This window comes from Poecilia reticulata, linkage group LG16, assembly GCF_000633615.1.
Source record: "Poecilia reticulata strain Guanapo linkage group LG16, Guppy_female_1.0+MT, whole genome shotgun sequence".
Lineage (NCBI taxonomy): Eukaryota > Metazoa > Chordata > Actinopteri > Cyprinodontiformes > Poeciliidae > Poecilia > Poecilia reticulata.
The window spans coordinates 12303585-12315734 of NC_024346.1; the positions used below are offsets into that span (position 1 = coordinate 12303585).

The 12150-nt window shown below is 36.5% G+C and overlaps 1 protein-coding gene across 2 annotated transcripts; it reads left to right on the plus strand.

Moving 5' to 3' along the window:
• The first annotated feature begins 8415 nt into the window (after positions 1–8415).
• On the plus strand, positions 8416–10409 carry mrpl51 (mitochondrial ribosomal protein L51). Of its 2 annotated transcripts, none has more exons than XM_008431435.2 (4): positions 8416–8591; positions 8766–8866; positions 9249–9356; positions 10015–10409. In XM_008431435.2, exons 2-4 carry the CDS (start codon positions 8776–8778, stop codon positions 10209–10211), a joined length of 396 nt encoding a protein of 131 aa, XP_008429657.1. In that variant the 5' UTR covers positions 8416–8591; positions 8766–8775; the 3' UTR covers positions 10212–10409. The 2 variants fall into 2 exon arrangements, with proteins under 2 accessions (XP_008429657.1, XP_008429658.1); XM_008431436.2 differs by having other exon boundaries at positions 8769–8866.
• The last annotated feature ends 1741 nt before the right edge of the window (positions 10410–12150 follow it).

Below are 12150 nucleotides of genomic sequence, written 5' to 3' on the forward strand. Positions count from 1 at the left end.
TGTGTGTGTGGGTGTGTGTGCGTGTGTGTGCGTGTGTGTGTGTGTGTGTGTGCGTGTGCGTGCGTGTGTGGGTGTGTGTGTGTGGGGGGGGTTTTTTACACATTCTGTTACATAATTTAATTGTCAATTTAAGTGCAAATCAGAAAAATAAAACGAGAGATAAAATAGGTGCAATAACCAGGTTGCATAGGTGCGAACAACCTTAAGCAAATACTTTCTTGAGGGCCGTTTAGTTGATTTTCAGCATTCAGTCGTATTTGGTGGTTACCTAAGTGCATATAGCATCTTGATTTTGTACTATCACTATAGTTTAAGCATCTGAACAGATTCAACAATCTGTTTTGCACATCAAACCTGGAGGAGGTTTCAGAGGCAATAGAGGGATTAATTGTAGATGTTGCTTTCAAAAAATGTGTGTCCAAGTAATGAAATTGATGCCTATCTCCTAATAACACCTAGATAACCTCCACCACATCCCAGTCAATCAGAGCAAATCAGATCTTTCTAGAGGTGAGTGGTGCTGGGGGCTGTGGTGGTCTCTGTGGTTGTTCAATGTACCAGCTGGAAAAAAAAATCACTTTTGAACTCAACCTGATACAATAAATCCATCTGAGCTGTGTTTTCCGTCAACATCACTAACTAGACGTACGGGCCAATGTTTTTGCACAACAGAGTCTCATGTACGCAGTCAGATGAAGAATGTACAGTACCTATACATTTTCATGCCTCATGTTAGCTGAACTGCAGTAGCAGTGGATATAGTGTCACAATTTGTCCATCGATACAAAGAAAACTAGTTTCAAATTTCTGTTTACATCTAATGCACAGATAAATGCATTATTGAGCATTTATTAAGAGAAAATCAGAAGATATAAAATGCAGTATGCAGCATCTAAAGCACTCCACACCAAATTAATGCAAGAGTGGCCGATAATGACAACAGAAAAAAGGCTGAAGAACCCTGTGTTTGTTTTTAGAGTTTTATCCCAGCTGTGGAGAATAAGAGGTGGGCATAAAGCCAGAAGGGTCAAAGGTCATGCACATGTAGACAACATTAAATACACTGCTATGCATTTAAAAAGCTTCACCTGCAGTTCAAACACTGTGATGACGTTGACAGTGTTGTTTTCCTATTATTTCATATCAACAAAAGTTGCAATGCGTTTTTGTTTCATTATTTATTTCATGCAAATATGTTTGAATTGTGGACTTATTGTCGGAAATTCAAGCCTCTGGATATTGTTTGGTTCAACTTCCATATATTTTCTGATTTAAAATTTTTTTTTATTTTCAAGTGAAGTTACCGGATGATACATTTTGCTTGATGAATGTGGGTTGCTGTCTGACTCTCATCACTAGTACAGTTGTTTTTTCTTTCTCTCTTTCTTTTTTTTACTGCAAAATGAACACCCTTGTGTTAGTTATTCCTGTGATTTAAGTTATATTACATCCTTGTTTGACTTGTATCCTAATTTATTTGTTTTAAAATCTTGCTAAATTTGAGAGGAACTTTTGCTCTGGTCTTGTGGTGAATTGTAGAGCATCGCTTCCTTAAATCTGTAATATTTTCTGTTTTCCTTTCAGACTCACATTAGCTCTGCAGGTGAATAATCGAGCCAGGGTTTTTCCTCATCAGTGGACAAATCTTTTATGGTTTTAAAAGTTTTTCTATATGCTTTTGCTTCCATATTCAATCCACAGGTGGAACCAATCTTAAGTTTTAGACATAAAACTTGACAAATAAAAACAGCTAAGACAGAACAAAGTGTACTTCATTTATTTCTTAGCTAGGAAAGTCAGAGATGAAGGAAGATCTTATCCAGAGATTTTTAAAACAGAAAAGCAGATTGACAGATAGATAAATGCTGTAGCTGCACAGAGGAGGATAGAGAGAAGTTAAAGTCACACATACGAACCAGAACACCTGTGTGGGTGAAACCTCAAAGCTGTTTACTTCCTCTAGTTGGAACTGTTTCCTTGGTAAAAAGCCACGTGATATATATAAGACGTTAAAAATGAAACTTTTAACGTCTTTTCATCAAATAAACCATGAACTTTGCCCTTAAGCTTCAAATTAAAAGATGTTCTTTGTGTTTGAGGTCTCAGTCTGTGAGAATCTCTGCTGCGTTGGGGGCCTGTGTGCGTCACTCGCTGTGAAGTGGTCTTTCCTACTGCACAGCTGATGTTTTATCACTTCCACTGTATCTGAATGCGAGGGTGAGTGTATTCTGAGGGAAAATGCCCCTCAGATGGAAAAAACTTTTACTACGAGCTTTTAGAGGGTGATGATTATGTTAATAGTCGTGAGCATGGAAAATAGTCAAATGACGTTCTTCAGAAGATCAGAGGATGAGTAGTTTGTTCCTGTGTCACGTTCTCAATATATTCTGACTCTTTTTGCCCCAAACCAGCCTTATCTGCTGCAGTGAACTCTGTTTTAACCATATGGAGAGTAGACGGTTACAACCAGGAGAAATGCAGGCCTGGCTGTGGCTTCAACAATGTGAATGAGTGACTACATTTTGCATATGTAGGTGATGCTAAGTGATGTTCCACCGGGTTTACTGGCAGAGGAGGCTGATATTATTTCTGCTCTGCTGAGAGAATGAACCCTTTTTTTTCTTGTCAGCGCTTTGCTTTGCTTGGTGGTGAAGATTATTGCAACATAAGCAAATGATCTTCTTGCTATTTGCTGAGATATAATCCTGCATAATGTTTTATCAATCTCACAAAAGGGGATTTTTTTTCTTTTTTTTTTCTTTTTCTTTTTTTTGTAGCCTGCATGTACTTTACATGCAAACAGGGCTTTGCACTTCTTACAAAAAATAAAAATAAAAAGTCAACGCTGAGGTATAAGTGCGCACATCCTGCACACTTACAGTAAAAAGGCCAGCCTTCTCTGCACAGGCTACAGAGCGCAAGATGTGAATGGAAACGTATAATGTTCGATAATGTTTCGTTCAAGCTTATTTCCATGCACTGGCAGATGTGTTAGCAAAAATGAAATACTGACAAAGATCAACTTTGCTGCGCTTGTTTTTTTGAAAATGACAAAATATTCCACTTGTCTCTCTGCAGTAGTAAGACTGAAAGTGCCTACATGTGTCAGTGTGTCTGTGCGTGTGTACACAGAGCCTTGAAGAGAAACAATGTGAATGAAGGGAGGTTCTTATGGTTTCAGTCCAACTCGCTGTGTAACAGGAAACCCAAATAAACCTTAACACAGTGATAGTGTGATAGATAGAATATTATTGAGAAGAACACAAGAAAATAAGCTCTAAACCACAAAGAGTGTTTTAATCCATGGTTTTACTTTACAAGATCAGAAAAACTAATTGTAATTAAACTTTAGAAATTACTTTAACCCTTTTATTCGCAGAAGCGATATTTAAAAAATGTTGAGGAGCTTAGCATTAAAAGTTTGTAATAGGCTTCCCAATAAGCCTGATGTTTGTAGAAAACAATTTCATCTACAGCAGCTTGTAAAAAATATTTACCCCTTTAAATGTTCACAATTTGTCAGGTAATAAAGTCCAAATTAATAGCTTTTCTTGTAAAACACCAGCACAGAACTGCGCATATTTTGAAGTTAAAGGATAATGATTCGTATTATTTTACAATTAAAGTTGGAAAAGTGTGAGCTGCATTTGTGTTTAACCTGCTGAGTTTTTCCCCAGTCTTTTTTTGCAAAGTAGACAGACAGTATCTTACAGGTCTTGCCACAAACTATCAGCTGGATTTAGGTCTGGACTTTGACTGGGCCACTCCAGCATGTGGATATGCTGTGATCTAAACCACTAAGTTGTTGAGGTCTCTTTCAGCTTCTGACAAGGTTTTCTTCCTGGATTGTCCGGTTTTTAGCTCCATACATTTTCTCATGAATGCCAGCCATCTTTTATTTTCTTGTTCAAAAGCACCCAGAGCATAGTGCAAAGACTGTTGAGCAATTTGCTAGTTAACAGTTTCAGAAAATGCAAACCAGCACACTCGCACACTGAAAAAGCCTGACTTCAACAAGAAAAAAAAAAGAAAAAGGTGTATCCGTGATCCTGTGAGACAAACATGCATCTCATTTTGGACTTAGAACTCCAAACTTCCTCCATGTATCCAGTATTTTCCTCATAGAGGAACAGAAGCTCATAGGAGCAGAAGAAGACGTCTGTCAAAGTTTAAAACTTTGACAAGTACATGTGCCACCAGTGATGGACTTTCATATCATTTGGAAAACGCAATATTTTTTGGAAATAATAAACTAAGTGAATGGATTCAAATCACATTTACACCATCACATGCAAGCAAAGCTCACATTAGCTGGAAAAATATCTTTGTTAATGATCACAAACCGTTAAAAACCCACAGGAAGCAAAGCGTGGTACCATGGTGCTCACTGCAAACATGAATGAATCCACTCACAAGTTGGCATAAAAATACTTATGAAAAAATTTATGAATAAAAATACTGGTCAAAACTCATGCAAATTAAACTTCATAGAGCAGAGAAATTAATTATTGACCAAAAATAAATAAATCTTTGCATCTGCTGAAAACATTTCCGCTTGCAATTTAATTTTTTGATGTGAAGATCTGATAAACACCAAACAGAAATGTGCATGTATAGTATTCAGACTCTTGACCTTCGTTGCACGCAGAAAGATTGTTGCACTGCATTCAGTCCCCAAAAGCGACGTGGCAAGATGAAAAAGTAAGTGCTTAAAGTCATTTTTGTTTTTAAAATAATTGTATCAACAAACATGCAGCAGCACAAACTACTTTCCGACTGGGTAGTTTGGTTTGCTAATACACTCACACATCTTGCACACCTGCATCCTGCATTAGTCAGAAGCATTAAAATGCACTTGTAACATCAGAGACCTGCAGAAATAGAGGATAATTTATGCATGCAGAGTGCTGCCTACTATAGTACCTTGAAAAATATTTGATTTTTTTCCCCCATTTTGTCATGCCACAGCAACAAACTTGTAAAACTGCGTTTGTTTTCGGTACACCACCTCCCCCACCGCCTTGTTGAATCACAGTTTGCTGCAGTTGCAGCTGCAGATCTTTGGGGTATGTCTTTACCACCTTTGCAAGTCTTGAAACTGAAATCTTTGCCCTCTCTTTTTCGGAAAGTAGCTCAAGCTTAATCACATTGGACAGCGAATGTGCCCACAGCGTGATGCTGCCATAACCGTGCTTCACATGGGCACGCTTGGTCCAGGGAGGCGTGCAGTGATAGTTTTCCTCCACCATGTGGGGTTTTGTCCATGAGACAAAAGGATTAATTTTGGTCTCGTCTGAGCAGAGCAACTTCTTTTGCTTATAAATAACATTTTTGTCACTTTTCCATAAATATTAGAACTGCTGAGTGCCTGACTAATCATTGTCCTACCAACACAGCTATGGATCTCTGCAAAAAAAAATTTATATCTAAGAATAGAGATCCAAATTCAGGATCTTTCTGGTCAATACCAATGTCCAGTTTTCTTTCAGGTCTGACCAACTGATTTTAATTTTATTTTCTGAGGTCTGTAACTCATAAAAGGCACAAAATGTGCTGCAGTTCCTTAATAGAGGTTGTTTAGTAAACTAAAGAAAACCAACCAATTAGAAGATTGTAATTTGACGTTTGTTGGGTGGGTGTTTCCAAGACGTATCTGTGATCAAATTCTCAAGAAATGTACAAACCTCCATGATTAATTCAGCCTTAAATTTTAATACTAACAAACAAAAACCCTCAAGAGACAGAGGCGTGACTAAGATCTTTATTCTTGTCTTCTTGTTTTTTGTTTTCTTTCATTCTTCTTGTTAAAGGTGACAATGAAAAGATTAATAATTTGAATTTTTAGTGAAGTTATTACTTTAACCTTTTTTAAATCAGATCGTTTATCATAAAAGGAACTCGTCTGCATAGCGCAGACAATTTCAAAGGCTTCCTAGAACTGTGACCAGCACTCTAAGAAACTTCCTGTTTTCTGGCCTGGAGTTTCCGATGTGGCCTTTTGCACACTGACCAGGTTCCTTCACTTTGAAATGTTAATTTTTCCATTTCTTTATCAGCCTGAGTTAGCCGAGCTCTGGTTTAACCTGCCTCTAATCAAATACATTCAGCAGCACAATTTTTTTCCGTTACACCTCCTAAATAATAGGTGTTAGTTTATTAATTTTCTATGTAAATGGAAACAAGCCTTCACCTAATGTAGACAAAACTTTTAAAGAACTGTAAACCATCTACACATGGAAGAAACAGCATCCTTGATGTTGAATTATATATATCATGGTCGTAATTTGAGCCAACATTTTTTTGCTATTGTATGATTTTATGCAAACACAAGCAGGAAGTCCTAAATATGATGGAAATCTACTCTAAATTACATCTTCTGATATGTTTAACCTAAAGAAATACTAATAAAAAGAAAGACACCAATTTTAGCACAAAAGAGAACGTCTAAAATATATGATAAAACATAAACATGCATTCAAAGAGTGGTATGTGCTTTGCTGTTTGGCAAAGAAGGAAATGGGCAAAAGTTTCAGTTTTAAGACGTGCAAAACTGCTAGAGAACCCCCCGCCCCCCCAGGACTTGCAGCTGAAGTTCTCAAGCAGTCGACATTTTGATTATGATCTCCAAAGAGCCTCTTCAAGAAAGCTGATTGTTTATGTTCTTAATTTGGTGATTTATCTTGGAAACCCTATGTTGCTGTGCTTAGTTGGATGTCTTTTAGTGTGAAGGTGGTGGGTAGAGTAGCCAAAAATTTTACTCAAGTAAGAGTAGCACTACTTCAGTATATTGTTCAAGTAAAAAGTAGCCATCCAAGAAATGACGCAAGAGTAAAGTGTATTTGAAGGCGATGTAAGTTCTGAGTAACTGATCTCAACATTAATCACTTAAAATTTAAATATTACATCATCAAATGCACTAAAATATAAGGTTATGTGGAAATTTTGGCACTAAATAAAAATAATTTATTTTGAAAAATTGCAAAACAGCAAAATCTGGCAAATGAAACATTTTTGCATATATATTTATTTCAAAATAAAATTTATGAAAGTGTAACTAAAGCTTCAGGTCTGTGTGGTGAATTTGTGTTTCTCACAGAGTGTTCAGAAATTTTGCTCAAGTAAGAGTAGCAATAATTCACAATAAAAATACTCAAGTAAAAATAAAAATACAGCTTAGTAAAACTACTCCTAAAAGCTTCTTTTTTCCAAGAAGTTACTCTAAGTGAGTAAATGCTACCAAACTATGCAATTAAAATGTAAAAAATGAACTAGTAGGACTCTTAGTCGGATATTTATTCAACTAACAAATGTGAACTGACAAGAAAAACACAACAGAGTAATGGATTTTTTTTTTTTAATTTCTAAATTTCAAAAGTAAATTCAATCAGCAAGAAATAAGCTGGCATTAGTAAATTTTACAATGGACAATGGACTTTTTGGTAAAATGACAGATCTGTAAGAAGTTACTACATGGAAGCAAGAAATAACTAATCCCTGGTCAACTGGAGGAAATATGCATGGCTGAGATAGTAAAACAGATCAAATGGGTGCTTTGCCAAGTCACAATCATCATAATGCTTAACCAAATTTTAGGTTTAATATTTAGAGTTTGGCCACAATATTGGTAAAGCACATTAGTTGTCAGTTACTATCTACATATTACAGTCTTTAAATAATATTGCAGTCTGTTTTGCTCACATGTAAATAGGAAAAATAGGAAAATATGATGAACTTGAGAGAAAAAATGTTTGCAGTGAAAGAGGGGAACACTAAGCGTCAACCAAAAGAAAACACAAGACCCTTTATTTCTCTGAATTATGTAGAACACAAACCCACAGGTGGAAATTTCAGTATCCTTTCTTTCGCTGTCTTACAAAGAGTGGGCTGATGCGGTTTGATCTACAGACCATATGTTTACATTGTGTTTTAATGTGGGTGGTTCAGTTGAGCAGACCATGGTGAATATCTTAGTGAGGCATTGTCTTTGAAACATTTGTTCCATTTGGCTCCTTTTTTTCTTTTTAACCATCATGTGAAGGTTTCTGCAGACCCCTCATGATAAATTGATTATCATGAGTACTTATGTCACAACTTGTCCTTAATGCACAACATAGAAATAGAATTTAGTAGTTTACTAAATTGGAGTTTGTTTGAATTTGTCAGATTTCTTTATTTGATGCTTTACTTTATTTATTATGTTAACGTTTTGCCCATAAAAAGAAAAAATTATATCTGGATTAAACTTGCATTTTTACTCACCTTGTTTTAACCAGGCAGGCAACTTACTGACCTTGTTTTGGTTATCAAATCTATCACCCATTTCAAATAGCTCCCTCTACTGGCAGTAAACCAAATTTTAAAAAATGCGCATGGAGTTTTTTATATATATATATATATTGCGCCGTTACACGACAGTACGGTAGAGCTGCGTTGCATTGTGGGACATACAGTAAAGATGGTAGCGGGCGTAGAGAGCATGTCGAAGCGACGATAACATATAGTTTTGTCATTATATCTTCGACAATAAGTATTTCCTGCTGTTGCATTGTGATAATCATCTGATGCAGGACTGCTGTTGAGCACGGAAACAGGTACGAGTCTCAACGTCGACCTTTATGCAACGTGTTAGCTGAAGCTAATGCTAAAGCTAAGGGTCAATGCAGATACAAACGAAGAGGCTAAGAAAGCTCAGTGTGACTACAGACCGTCACTAGGTTTACCCTCTGATTAAGTTTTAATCTAACCGTATGATTTATCTTTGTCAGAAGACTGAAGATGTTTGCGCTCGGAGGTTTGTTGAGAGTTGGGTCGACCTTCTTTCACTCTGCGGGAAATCTGCTGCTCCCAGTCAGGACCATCTCTACAGGTCAGGCCGGCTCCAGTAAACCCACTGTGTCCATTACCAGTTTTATTTTAGAGCCTGCGCCGCTGCCTACAAATGCATTAAATGCATTCGGTCATAAACTAAATCTTAAGATTAGAATTTGAAGGTACAATCATGACCAACCATTAGTTTTTCAGTGGCACTATCTTGTGTTTTGTTATCTTTGTTTGTTAAATAAACATGTTTAATGTAACATGTTCATTTAACAAACTTTATAAACTTGCACTATTTATGCTTGTGTAATTAACCTTGGAGACATTAAGGATATAAATGCAATAGAGATCTGTTATTCTACCAGTTTTTGCTACTGTAAACGTAATGCTTGTGGGAAACTCGGTGCTGAATGCAGTAATCTGTTCTTCAGGGTCTTGCTGCCAGATCAGGATGCATGCTATCCCTCAGCCTAAACAAGTGGACAGGTGGAACGAGAAGAGGAGCATGTTTGGCATCTATGACAACATCGGCATCTTAGGTAAGGGATTAGTATAATGTAAATATAGATTTTCTTTTCACCATAGATGGATTGTTTTACTTGGCTCATATGTGAGCAAGATAATCTCCAACAAAATAAAATCTGAATCTCAGAAGATGATTTTTTTTTTCCAATAAAAAACATCAGTAACACTTTATTTGAAGGGATGTGCATAAGACTGACATGACACTGTAATAAACATGACATCTGACATGAACATGAAAGAGTCTTCATGAATGTCTGACTGTTGTCATGAAGTGTTATTCAGTAAATAATGGCGCTTTTAATACAATGTTGATACTTTAAATTGACTTTTTATGCAAGTTTTAATGTAATCTTACACTTAAAGTGTCAATATTTACCAAATATTGCAAAGTTGACACTTTTAATGGACTTTTAATGCAACATTTCAATAAAAGTAACTTCTTTTTTTTTTTTTTACCGAAAGACACTTCATGACGACAGTCATAAACATTCATGAAGACTTCTCCATGTTCATGACAGTGTTATGTCAGTCTTATGCACACCCCTTCAAATAAAGTGTTACCCAAACAGGATATATATATATATATATATATATATATATATATATTGCAGCGTTATTCCTCTGTCTTATATATAATCAGTGCAGTAATCTCGTTTTACTTTTTGTGGCCAGGGGACTTCAAAGCCCATCCTAAAGACCTCATTACGGCCCCCTGCTGGCTGAAAGGTTTCAGAGGTAATGAGCTGCAGCGCTTGATTCGGAAAAAGAAGATGGTGGGAGACAGGATGACGACTCTGGACAGACACAACTTGGAGAAGAGAATCAGATTCCTCTACAGACGTTTCAACCGCACCGGAAAGCACCGCTAACGCCACAACGAGCCTCATACAGCAAGGACTGTCAGTGAATTCATCACATCACTGTGTTATGCTGATCGAATTGGAAAATAACTTGCAGCCATTGTGTGCGTTTTATTTTTGGACCTAATGAAGATTGTTTAAAAACCTGGAAGTAAACCGAAAATGCATCATAACATAATAATTAAAAGTTTTTTTTTTACACTTGCACTCATTTTAAACCTGTTTTTTTTTTTTTCCTGCTTAGGCAGATGGGAGTAGACCAAAGGCTGAGTGGTCCAGATGGACATACACCATCAGACAAAAAGACACATGTCCATGTCATTCTGAAACTATATACTCACTCTTAAATCACTTACTAAGGTTGTAAATAATGAGGTCAGTTTTAAAGATAATTAATTGCAATTAAAGGTAAAATTGAATGTAGCTGTGTAAAAAAATAACACTGGGTTTGTATTCCTCTTAACTGTTTCTGTTTCCATGTGTGACTTCATGGGGAGTACTGCCCTTTCTGATCCAAATCAAAGCATGAAGAAAAATTCACATTTGTTCTGACTTTATAGAAAGTGATAACATTAGGCTGCTCAAAGACTCAGTGTCAGCATTTTTCTGAAACAGACACATTAAATATGTAGAATATTAAATACTTGAACTAATAGTTCACAATTGCTGTTGGTCTGAAGTCAATATGCTGCTCCTTCACTGGTGATTTTTAGTCATTGTTGAAACTATTTCATTTGTTGTGAGGAAACTTGTTCTCTTCAAGTGTCTGGATGTTCTCACTGATCTTTAATCCCTCATATTGGTGGATTGACTCAATAATCTGACAAACATCCCCATAGCATGATGCATCAGCAGCCATGCTTCACAGTGTATTCTTTGGTTGCATGTTGTCTCCAGAGAATAGGACAGAGAAAATAGTAATTTATCATTTGTCGATCCATGTTTGATTGGTTTGATCAGCCTGGAAACATGATCGGTTTCTAAAAAAAATGTTCTCTACGTTTTCTGGCATTTAGCTAATAGAAATAGTTTTGGTAATTCTAAGCCAAAGCAAGAAAAGTTTGTTCTGATTTAAATTCAGACTGAGAGAAAAAAAATATTTGTCTAAATATCTGGTTTTACGTGTAGATCACACATCACTGAGATTCTGTCTGCTCTGATGAAAGCAGGACATCCCTACTCTCCCATCATTGCTTAGTCTGCATATATTTAAAGAAATTCTAGTTAAAATTCATTCATAGTGTCTTCACTTCTACATGGGAACAAAGAAATCACAATAAGCTTCCAAAAACCATCTGAGTTTTTAGCCAAAATCTGGATTGATGAGCCAAAACTTTATATCCCTGACTGTTTGCACTTGATGTTCAGACATTAAAATACAAATATATGAATTTGGCACAAAATAAAAAAAGCACATTTACATGCACGTATCCACATAAGACAAGCTTGATTGATCTGTTTTATGATCTTTGCAGGTGATGTAAGTAAGATGGTTCTCCCTTGCAAAAGAAATCTGACTTCAGTGGAGCAAACCTGGGTAAATGAATGAATTAATTAAAATCAATGTTAAAATAATTCATTTCTTAACAATAGAAACGGTTTTAGTCAACAAAAGTTTGAATTATCCTTTCATATAAAGTTCATGTTTCCAAACTGCATTGACCCTTCATTCTGTCAATCCAGCGTTGGCTTTAGGACCTCAGTTTTCCACGGCTCATTTAATTGTTACTTTTGTTGAATAAGTGGGTCTGTCGAAGTGCAAACGGTGCGGATTTAAACAGGCTGGACTTGAGTCAAACAGAGGTAGTTGCGAAAGGAAATGTGATACAGTAGCCGGTGGGTAATTGGGAGAATCCCGGGCCAGGGAGAGGAAAACGGTCGAGTCAACACTCCGGTTGTCCACTATACCGCAGTCTGGTCCCGCCGCCCCATCCAACACGGAGAGCTG

Bases quoted from the DNA above. Each gene is read 5' to 3' on its own strand.
- mrpl51 (XM_008431435.2), top strand. From the start codon at position 8,776: ATGTTTGCGCTCGGAGGTTTGTTGAGAGTTGGGTCGACCTTCTTTCAC. The intron at 8,867-9,248 runs GTCAGGCCGGCT...TCTGTTCTTCAG, and splicing joins AGTCAGGACCATCTCTACAG to GGTCTTGCTGCCAGATCAGG. The intron at 9,357-10,014 runs GTAAGGGATTAG...TTTTGTGGCCAG, and splicing joins TGACAACATCGGCATCTTAG to GGGACTTCAAAGCCCATCCT.